General features: G+C 36.8%; 1 protein-coding gene across 1 annotated transcript in view; it reads left to right on the forward strand.

Moving 5' to 3' along the window:
• Positions 1 to 5895, forward strand: part of LOC110456926 (aminopeptidase Ey-like) — a 33671-nt gene extending 27776 nt beyond the window's left edge. Inside the window, exons 14-21 of the mRNA XM_021507996.1 lie at positions 17 to 72; positions 346 to 493; positions 826 to 899; positions 2338 to 2442; positions 2720 to 2884; positions 3162 to 3302; positions 3607 to 3688; positions 4856 to 5895. Coding sequence (XP_021363671.1) covers positions 17 to 72; positions 346 to 493; positions 826 to 899; positions 2338 to 2442; positions 2720 to 2884; positions 3162 to 3302; positions 3607 to 3688; positions 4856 to 5011 — 927 coding nt within the window. The 3' untranslated portion in view covers positions 5012 to 5895. The remainder of the gene's footprint in view (positions 1 to 16; positions 73 to 345; positions 494 to 825; positions 900 to 2337; positions 2443 to 2719; positions 2885 to 3161; positions 3303 to 3606; positions 3689 to 4855) is intronic.
• The last annotated feature ends 6190 nt before the right edge of the window (positions 5896 to 12085 follow it).

Consider the following 12085-nt stretch of genomic DNA (forward strand, 5'->3'; position numbering starts at 1 on the left):
CCTGTATATTTGATAGAAAATCCACGTGGTCAATAGAGGCGCGTTAATCAGTGATGCGTGGGCTCTAGCAAAGTAAGTAACAGGCATTGACAGATATTTACTATTTATATAATGTTTAATGTTCTACCATAACAAACCATTGTATATTATGTATTCGTTCTCAAATTGTAATTATTTCCTAACGATATAAAATAGAATTAAAAAATACCAAATTTTAAACAAAACCAACTTAAAATTAGACATTTAATGTTTTATTGTATGAAATTATACATTTTTCAACTTGATACATCTGTCAACTAGTTGAACTTTTAACTGAGAGATGCGGTCTTCTTTTTATCATTACAGAGCAAACCTAAGTTCTATGGAGGTAGCCTGGGACATGTTGATTTACCTAGCTAACGAGACTGAATACATTCCGTGGAGTGTTGCAGTCCGCGAACTCGAGTACGTCGACCTGATGTTGACTGGGCGCGCAGCGTATGGGAATTTCGAGGTATGGAAACGTGGAAGATTATGTTTAGAAATCGTACTCATTTGTATTGTAATATATATCCGCTATCACAACATCTCTCCCTGTTTAATTCTCCATATGTTGATACATTAAAGTAATAAAATATAAATGACCATGTAATGAGGTATGCCCTGTCCAGGAGTGTGTTGCTAAGCATCACAATTACAATTATAATACATATGATATAACGACTTTACAGCTGATCCCACTTATTGTTTAAACTGTATATCATATGAAAAACGTGCTTTATTGAACATTGTTGAATGACGACGGTATAACTGAATATAATAATTTAGTTGTTATTCCAAACAAAGCGTTTTATGATTCAACAAATTGACGGCCGATCTCTCAACGTCTCTCTCAATGATGACAGACCAGTCCAACAAAGGTAGGCTACAATAGGTAATCCTGTCCTCAAATACAACTTACACCGCGTTACACAAAGGTAGGCTACAATAGGTAATCCTGTCCTCAAATACAACTTACACCACGTCACACAAAGGTAGGCTACAATAGGTAATCATGTTCTTAGATACAACTTACACCATGTTACAAAAAGGTAGGTTACAATAGGTCATCATGTTCTTAAATACAACCACACCAAGTTACACAAAGGTAGGCTAATTTGTGAGTACTGGACTATCACATGATTTGTTATGTTCGCCATCTTATTAAGCAAGACATATAGAAAAATGAGTAGAAATACGAAGTAAGGTGATGTAGAAAGCCAAACAGAGTAACATTTATTGAAACATATGGCCATGTCACTGATTTAGCACTTGTAAGTTGTATCTAAGATCAAAACGATGGCCATGTCACTCATTTAGGACTTGTAAGTGGTATCTAAGATCAAAGTAACATTTACTGAAACATATGGCCATGTCACTGATTTAGCACTTGTAAGTGGTATCTAAGATCAAAACGATGGCCATGTCACTCATTTAGGACTTGTAAGTGGTATCTAAGATCAAAGTAACATTTACTGAAACATAGGGCCATGTCACTGATTTAGCACTTGTAAGTGGTATCTAAGATCAAAACGATGGTCATGTCACTCATTAAGGACTTGTAAGTGGTATCTAAGATCAAAGTAACATTTACTGAAACATATGGCCATGTCACTCATCTAGCACTTGTAAGTGGTATCTAAGATTAAAACGATGGCCATGTCACTCATTTAGGACTTGTAAGTGGTATCTAAGATCAAAACATGTGGCCATGTCACTCATTTAGCACTTGTAAGTGGTATCTAAGATCAAAACATATGGCCATGTCACTCATTTAGGACTTATAAGTGGTATCTAAGATCAAAATATATGGCCATGTCACTCATTTAGCACTTGTAAGTGGTATCTAAGATCGAAACATATGGCCATGTCATTCATTTAGGACTTATAAGTGGTATCTAAGATTAAAACGATGGCCATGTCACTCACTTAGGACTTATAAGTGGTATCTAGGATCAAAACATATGGCCATGTAACTCATTTAGCACATATGGCCATGTCACTCATTTAGGACTTGTAAGTGGTATCTAAGATCAAAATATATGGCCATGTCACTCATTTAGCACATATGGCCATGTCGCTCATTTAGGACTTGTAAGTGGTATCTAAGAACAAAGCAATGACAATTTCATGTCTAAAGTGTTCAGAAACATACGAAGAAGTACATCAAAGGCGCGAAGGAAAGATTTATATCAATCCCTTTAAAACGTTACAAATAAATATATTTCGGCTCTAATGGATTGTTTTTAAAAACCAGCATTTCATAAATAAAGTTTATGACCAGTAACATACTTTGATTTTTGAAATGACATTTTTCAGATCGCTCAGCAGTCTGATATACAGGTTGGCCTGTAAACACCACGTGGCCGAATGTATACAACGATCAGTGGACATGTTTAAAGCGTGGATGGATACCGGAGCACTGTAAGAACTTTATCATATATTTTGATAGAGAAAGTGTGTGTGTTTTGTCAAAATAGCTTGATATAATCATACAAATTAAATTGGTTAAACCTGAAATGGAATAAACGATGTAGTCTTTACATATTGTCTCAAAATTATCTTGGTCAGACGATTCTCTGGTATACATAATTTGTAAAGTTATTGTTTTGGTAATATCACAAACGCTTTTCAACTTGGATTGATACCAAAGAAAAGAAAATAGCACATTCAGTGGTAACTTTTTCTATTGCAATAACAGAATTCCTCCGGACATCAAGGGAACTGTGATGTGTACGGCAGTCCGAGAAGGGGGCGAGATTGAGTGGGAGTATGTTTACAGTCGGTACCACGACGGCCCAGTGTCAGAATCCTCCTTAGCTCTGGCTGCCATGGGCTGCTCCTCTCGCCCGTGGATCATCAGCAGGTACACCTTAATGAGGTTTCTCTAGGGAATCACATTAAATAGATGAATTTCACAAATTAACAGTCGCAAAATGCCTCAATTATCTCCGTCATTATCATCTAGTTCGTTTTATTTTTGCCAAATGATGTTTCGTCCCGTAACGTCTTGCATAGAATGCTTCAGAATGTCTTTTTGTATATAGCCCATTGTGCCCGTGCACTTGTTTTGTCGGGTAAATAAACTTGGTTAATATGATGGAACATTCTGGTGGTGATATACAATTCTGGTTTTTTTCCAGATACTTGGAATTTACGCTTCAGTCCAATAAAATCCGGAAACAAGACGTCCGCAATGCAATACTCTCCGTTATACGTAATCCAGTAACGTTCTACATGGGCTGGAAGTTCCTGATGATCAACTGGAGACGTATGGTGCTGGAGTAAGTAACGGCATTTTTCATTGGTCAAAGAAAATATGTCATTAGAATTATACAATACACTGGGGCCAAAATGTTGATAAAACATGTCAAAGGAAATGACATCAAATAAACGAAAACAGCAAAAGACAAATGTCAACTTGAAAATTAAATGTGGTTTTAGATAATGACATAATTTTAACGTAGCTTAGAATTGAAGTGATATTAACTTTTTCGAAAAGAGATATAAGGCTTTCATATTATTATAGTAATTTCTTGTGAAAATACAACGGGTAAGGCTTTCAATGTCGTCGTTTTCTTTCTTTAGTTATGACGTTAATGGCAGTCATTTGAATACCATCCTATTACAAGTAGCACAACGCATGTATACAGACTTCGAGCTCAGTCAGGTATGTACATTTATAGAAAATCGCAAATCTTTAAATATGTAACGACCGTGTTGGAAATTAAGTCCCAGACTTCCTTAATTTTGGATATTAAATATTATCCCCCGCTCTCACCGAAACGGGGGATGTTAATTTGGGTTTTTCCGTTTGTCTGTCTGTCTGTCTGTCACGCTTCGTTTCCGTGCAATAACTGCAACAAATGCTAACCGATTTTCTTCAAACTTGGTAACAGGGTAAAATTACTCAAGGGCTCGGCCAAGTTCGATGACCACTTTCAGCGGACTTTATTTGGCGGAGTTATGGCCCCTTGAGTAACGAAAAATGTCATTATTTGCAGTTTCCGCTTAATAACTCTAGCAAATATTAGCCAAATTCCTTCAAACTTGATAACAATGTTTGTGTTCCTCTGTCTTTCCACCCATCTCGGATACTCTTTGGTTTTCGTGTGATAATTGTCGTATATATTGTGCAGATATTTCAACCAAATTCTGTATGCACATCCGACTCATGCTAAGTTTTTACAGATAATTAATGAGGTATAAGGCTCTTTTTTTTCTTCGATTTTTAAGCTATACATTATGTTTTAACAGCACGATACTCACAGGTTTAAACCTAACCTCAATAATGTTTACCTACAATATGTCCTGCAAGCGGGGGATATAAATTCCACGAATTTGCTTGTTTTACTTTAGAAATTTGTGAATCCTTTAAAATACTTCTTAATTTGTATGTTATTCGGACATTTTATCTAAATATTTTACATAGTGTGTCGCGTGGTTTATTGCTCCGGTATATTATCTGTAACTCATTAAATAATTATATGATGATCAGCGTAAATAAATATATATGAACGTGATAAAACAAAAAATACAACATCATAAAAAAGCATGCAAAGGTCAAAGGATTAATGAATTGGTACATTGTTAAGACACACGTTTAAGGTATTAATGAATTGGTACCTTGTTAAGACACACGTTTAAGGTATTAAGGAATTGGTACCTTGTTAAGACACACGTTTAAGGTATTAAGGAATTGGTTCGTAAATATACTATCTAAAGGATACATGCCTTGTATTTATTCTAAAATATATTTACGGTGAAATAAAAAATTCAGTCAGTCAATAAAATCGTAAAAACTTGTAGATGTGAAAATGTAGTATTATATTTACAGATGCTCCACCTGAAAAACAACATCCACCCACAAGAGGTAGAACTGACCGGGTTTGATAGGGCAACTGACAGAATCATGGTCAACATGGAATGGGAAAACCAGCATTATGAGTTCGTGGAGGAATGGTTAAGGACAAACACGGAACAAATTGAATGAACAAGTATTATCAGTATTGCTTAATCATAACATTTAAACAGTGAACGTGGGAAGTGTGCCGTGTCTTGATGCTGATAGCGCAAATTAACAATATTAACAACACAGGTGATTTCGTATCGACGAGATTAACAGAAGTTAACTGTTAAGATCAGCAATTGGTTGTATATTGCTTAATAAGATTGATAACAAATTGATGTAAAATTTGATGTGGAAATATATAGATAATTATATAAACTGAAAACAAAATATACATGCCATTACATTCAAAAGGATCATATTTATGTATATATTTAGAATACATTATGCTTGAAAATTGAACATGATATGTCATTTATCGAACAAATAGAATCATTTGGTATAACAGAATTATTGAACTTCCATCCTCGATACTCCAGAGGTTACGCTCACTTCACAGAGAGTGTGAGTGAGTGTAAACCTGGAGTATTGAGGATACTGAACTTCCATCCTCGATACTCCAGAGGTTACTCTCACTTCACAGAGAGTGTGAGTGAGTGTAAACCTGGAGTATTGAGGATACTGAACCTCCTGAGTGATTGGTTTAATGGTCAGAAATTAAGTGTTATCGACCTTTTACCGCTATATATACGTCAGCAAACTTATTCCCTTAATACAATTATTTGTATGACATATTTATTATCAAAATATCTCCAAACTTGTTTGAATTAAAAAAAAAAATCTAATATAAGATTTTTGAAAAACTCGATAAGATAAGTTTTTGTACTGTTGTCGATATATATGTATGCTTCAGTACCTGATTTGACAAAGCATTATCATTTTGTAAGCAGAAACCTGTGTCCGTATTCATAAAACCGTTATTATGCTCAAGCATGGGTTTTGTGCTCAAGCATAATTTCTTGTTCTTGTTATAACTTAATAAATAAATCTTATTTTGTCAATAATTTGGAAACATTTTGAAGAGACATAAAGCCAAATACTGTTTTCAATGTTTCCATTTGACCTTTTTGATCGTTTGACATGATTTAAGCGAGCTACACAATAGTTGGTTTTAGCACAGAATCAATGCTTGAGCATAAGAACGGTTTCATGAATACGGGCCCAGATGTACTACATAGTAAGAATTAAACTTATATATACAGTTCCTTGTGAGTTTTGAGTTGAGTTTACTTGTGCAGTTAGCGAGATTATATCAGGATTGTCAAGAACAAATGCAATGTAACAAAATATTTACCAATATACAGACTGGCTTGAAAGAACGACATAATTGATCTTTAACGGACATGATTTTGGAGTTAATCGACATAAATTATTTTTATGTTTCTACATTGATGTGTCTCATGTTTGTTCGTGAGCAGTTGATCTGTTAACCCCTAGGGTGAACACATGACACGAACATGTGACGACACAATAAAAACAATCTAATGACGTCACGTTGTAAGATAAGAAAACGTCATATTATGCCGCGAAAGTTCGCAAACAAAACAATCCTTTTCATCGATGAATTCCTTTTTAGGAGTGGAAATATGTAGTCATTCCTCAAAGGCGAAACAGAAAATCTCACTCCTAAGTGAAGTACAGCCTCTTGTTAGACATTCCAGAATCTTAAATGTTGGGTTGAGAATATTGCTCTATTTAATCACAAAAGTAGGGAACGGTTGTATTTTTTTCTGTTCCGCGCGTTCTTTCATTGATAAGTTTACTTTCCTGTTACGGTGATGTCGGCTCAAGATTATCATAGCCAAGTCTTTAAAAGTTTCCAATCTACTTTCCAGACAATGCTTTTTTGTCCCTTGTGTAACCAATGGCTACCGCTATCTGGTGAATTGCCGGTTTGGTACCCTTCACTTCATACACACTAAGTGATCTTGTTCACTCCGTCGTACTCAGTGTAATCACTGGTAGTCACTCTTTACGGGTGCCCCCAATAATCTTCATTTATTGCACCAATCTCCAATCAGTTCTGTTCCAGTATCACACTTCTTTTACCTGCAGGTTGAGACAAAGTTCATTTTTCTTTCTGCATCTGAAATTTAACTGTTATAAAAAAAATATATCCTGTTTTGAATCAGGTAAAAACTAAATGTACTGCAGACCATCGATCATAGAGGTACGTCAATTAATTAGAGCGGTTACGGCTCGGATTTCACTTACTATTATTCGAATTTTATATGATCTGGCCGGTGCATACATATCATTTCCGATACACCTGTCGCCTAATTGAACAATTAACTCACAGAAAGTAAAATATAGTCCGATATGAAGAGAGGAAGGTTTGGATAAGCTGGGTCGAACTCCGGAAACCATCAGGTTTAAGTCGATTGGAGCGTCTGTTTTATGAAGCCAAGAATTGAAAGCATCCAAGGAAGCGTTGTACAAATTGTTCAAAGTCCGGCTATTGGATCCGTTTGATGTTTTTGAGTACTTGTACTGATATCTTTTAGGTTTATGTGATGCTGGATGGAGGCATATTTGGAGGAGGATCTGTCAACGAACAATATGTGACGGCATGCAGACAAAATGGATGTCAACTTTGTAGAACATCATATCACTTTGTGGATCATATATTGTTGAGAAGTACGCGGCAAGTCATATGTTATACCTTCTCCTGAGAGAACTTGTCTAGCAGAGTATTGCCTATGACTAGTACCCGGACCTTCAGACGAAGGTACATACAGTGCGCTGTTTGAAGCAATGTTAGATACTAGAACTGTTGCCGAAGGAGAGAGCTTTACTGTTCATTTACTGTTTATTTACTGTTTATTTAATGTTTATTGACAACATTAATTGAATTAAACAGAGCACAAATAGGACAATACAAATGCATGTTTCAATTTTGATTTGATCTTATCAAAACGTGTTCTTTTTCTATACTTTACAAAAAAAAAGTGCCAAACATGATGATGAAGTTGTTTTCAGACTTTATATGACGTTATTAAACTGTGATATCAGAATACTATCCTAGGAGTAAAACATACGCCTAGATACTAAATAACCTAAAGTTTACCTACTCCCATAACATGAGAGGCCGCTGGTCGGCCTTTTTTCAATCGGATATGCTTTTGCCGACTGCGACCTCTCATTTCCGAAGCACTAATTCTTTGATGCAGATTCCGCTCGAAATCCGGGCGGAACAAAATCGGCTTGAAAAACTCACATAAGGGGTTAACAGTTCATGACAACGGTGTCTACTCACGGTTTATATAATATAGATCTCATATATATGTCACAGACACAATTATTAGTATATTACGGAATAGAACACTCAAAATACATGTCCATGTCGTTGTAGCACATCTCTGACCTACATTTAAAACATGGCTTCTGGATTAATACAAAATATCAGGGGGGATTTCAAACGGACCGAAATGATACGGAGTTTGTTTGTATTCCGCTTGTGAAACATTACATGTAATCCATTTTTGTATTAACCGGAAAAATCATGGCAAATGCTGTCTGCTTCGCTTCGAATGAGGAAAAACTCATTATTTATGTCTTTGACATGAAATTTTTCTCATATATTCATGGATTTATGGAAAGGAATATTTATTGGACCCTTTTGACCATTTAAATGTATGTAAACACGATATACTCATTCTTAATCCGAACTTTGAAAATGTGATAGTCAGCATCGGGAAAATCAGCTTTGGGCAGTTAGAGGTTACGCGGCGCCTGTCAAAAGTTTTTCGCCGTGTAAAACCTCTAACATTGTTGGAGTAAAGTTTACCCTGCTCCTAAAGAAGCCAAGCTCATCTTACGTAGCAATGATTATGCAAAATAGTATTTCTGTAAACAGCCAATTATCACTCTAGATTTATCATGCGATGATTAATAGTTCTGTTGTGGACAACTGAGAAAGGTTTCCTTTCATGAATACAAAATCATATTGACTTTCTTAGCGGTTTGTTTCATGTTAAGTTTTCATATGATTGTGGGGATCGCGGTGGCCGAATAATTTAAAGGTGTCTGACCGTCTACGATAGCTGGTACCTGGTCCATAAGCGTTCCTCCTGTACATCAATTACCTATCAAAATGAGTTCTATCCACATTCCACTTGTTTGCCGACGATAAAATACCGGACGTATCATCAGATCAAAAACCCCAGACTAAAATCAACAAGTCACCTGGATTTCATAGAAGAAACACACTCTCATGACAGACTTTGGCATCCGCGATAAGAAGATATTTGTCGCGAAAGGGTCACAGTCACGTGGTTCGGTCTGTTTGGTCTTTATTCTCTACTAACAGCTATGATCAGTTAAGGAAAAGTCAGGTTTTGGTGGTGAAGTAAAACTGGAGTACCCGGAGGAACAACCATCCCCTGGGGAAAGTACTTAACGACTGCCCTACGCAAGATTCACACCCGCGACCCAGTATTGGAGGGTTGATCCCTGAGAAATTTATCAGGTGAAACTTCAAATGCACGTGTACTGTGGACTGAAGCTGATTTCCTGTGATACTGTAGAGGCTATCCCAGGTATACAGAATAAATATATCGTTTCATCTTTATGGAGACTAATCCATAGATCTTCGACATGGAGGATGCGATGTGTCTCTGTTGAACGTCCTACCTAATACAGCTTATCGTTGGGTTAGATAGTTTGTGAATCTATAATTGTCATAAACTGTGCGCTCAGCATTTGTGTCACTGGAGTCTCGTTTCTTTGCATGTTTCCTTGGTTTCTTAATCGTGTCTTTAACGTAAGTATGGCCTCGTGAGCATGACCGTACTTTCTTCGGAATGTACGTGGTGCCATTTTCGATGGGACATATTTTGTTGAGCCTGCTGCAACGAGTTTCTATCTCCATATTCCATGGAGTCTTTGTTAATAGTCGAACGTCGATGGAAAGCTTTTTTAAGCTTGTAGAGACGTCTGAATGTCCTCTTCTCACTTGATACGTATACGTTGCCAGCAGAATATCCTGCAGCAACGGACTCCGGTTGCGCAGGAATTAAAACTATTTACATTGTGTTAAGCTGTTACACTACAATTTGTTGTTAATACTTGTGTATTATATTTATGGTCTAATATATATATATATGTATCCTTAATTCTATTTATTTTGTTGATGTTTGTCTGGAGTTGCTGTCTTTCTAATTCTGTACGTGTTTTTGAATAGAGTTTGGTATCGTCCGCAAATAGTTTGGTTATACAGCTGATAAAATCAGGCATGTCATTGACGTAGATCAAGAATAGTATGGGGCCAGGGACGCCCTGGGGATCTCCACTTGTGACAGGGAGACTCAAGGATTTTGCTCTGTTGATTGTGACTGGTTAAGTCACATCTTTTGAAAACTCCTTAATCCATGCCAGAATTTTACCTCTGATTCCATATTTATGTGCATGTAGTTTGTATAGCGGCAAGCGGTGTGACATTTTGTCAAAAGCTTTGCTGAAGTCAATGTATATGAGGTCCACATTGTTTCCGTCATCTAACTGCATGTGTCCAGTCTTCGATAATCTCTAGTAGTTCATTAGTGGTACAGGAGCGGCCACTTCTGAACCCGTGTTGGTGGGGTGAAAAGATGGTTCTCGTCAATGTGTTTTAAGATATCGTCTCGGGCTATTCGTTGTAGAATCTTACAGGAAACCGACGACAAACTGATAGGTCTGTTGTTTCCTGAGTAGCCTTTAGAGCATTTCTGAAATATTGGTGAGACGTGAGCCAGTTTCCACGAATGTGGCAGGGTTCCTTCTTGGATGGACCTGTCAGTTATAGATGATGGTTAGAGGTTCTATTAGTGATTCTATATTGTTTTTGAAATTGAATGTGGATGTGTGTTATCCGGGCTAGGAAATTTCTTAGTTACTGCTAACACAAGTTTTTCTGTTACTGGTAAGTCGGTTAGCGTGCTTTTAAATAGTCTTTCCTCAAACTCAGGCAGAATTACTTTGATGTCGTCAACAAAAACACTAGCAAGGAAAACAATCATGACGTTGGACGTCTCTAATTTCGAGGTGGTCATTTCTCCTTTATCATTTTTGACTCTGGTGATGGTCGTGGCTGTTTTTGTTTTAACTCGAACATACTTCCAGAAGGGTTTTGGGTTTGTTTTCATGTTGTTTATCAAATCCTTTTCAAACGTGTATTTTGATCTTCCGGTTAGATGGAAGCTTCTATTTCTCTCAGTCTTATATTTTCTGAAGTTTTCTGGAGTTTTAATTGGAGGTATTTATGCCAAAGTTTACCTTTTTCTTAATAGAGTCTCTTGAAGCTTTGTCGATGTTGATTTTCCTTCTTGATGTGTGTGTCTGTGTTGTAGCTGTTGGTGAGCTTGATGTGTGTGTCTGTGTTGTAGCTGTTGGTGAGCTTGATGTGTGTGTCTGTGTTGTAGCTGTTGGTGAGCTTGATGTGTGTGTCTGTGTTGTAGCTGTTGGTGAGCTTGATGTGTGTGTCTGTGTTGTAGCTGTTGGTGAGCTTGATGTGTGTGTCTGTGTTGTAGCTGTTGGTGAGCTTGATGTGTGTGTCTGTGTTGTAGCTGTTGGTGAGCTTGATGTGTGTGTCTGTGTTGTAGCTGTTGGTGAGCTTGATGTTTGTGTCTGCGTTGCATCTGTTGGTGATCTTGACGTGTGTGTCTGTGTTGTAGCTAATGGTGGGCCTGGAGGTGTGCTTATGCATATTAGACTAGTATGTCCAGGCTTGCTCTCTTCTGACGCAGAATTTTGAAGATTCTATAATTATCCTTATAATTATTTGATATGGAAGACAAGTCTTTAGAAATTGTTTTTGATGTGGAAGCATATCTCTAGAAATTTTATTGACAAAGTAAAATTGTAATTACGCACTTGGAACTCTAATTTCATTGTGACATGAATATAGCTTTGATATATCATTTAGATAAAAGTATAGTTTCCTTTTATCTTTTTTGACGAAAAGAATGATAAGGATGGGATAAGCAATATATAGGATCACCAGCAGTGTTTTGTTGAGGGGCTACACTGATATTCCTCAGATAGCTATACCATTGCTCTAACCGTCCGAGCTATCAGGTCAAAAGAAGTGTTGAACTGTTGGACAAATTGTGCTACAGTTTTTATCCTTATAGAACGCACCCCGAGCTCGTAATGTATACGTTACAGAACGCGCCCATTGGA

The sequence above is a fragment of the Mizuhopecten yessoensis genome, unplaced genomic scaffold (genome assembly GCF_002113885.1).
Source record: "Mizuhopecten yessoensis strain PY_sf001 unplaced genomic scaffold, ASM211388v2 scaffold8949, whole genome shotgun sequence".
In the NCBI taxonomy this organism is placed as follows: Eukaryota; Metazoa; Mollusca; class Bivalvia; order Pectinida; family Pectinidae; genus Mizuhopecten; species Mizuhopecten yessoensis.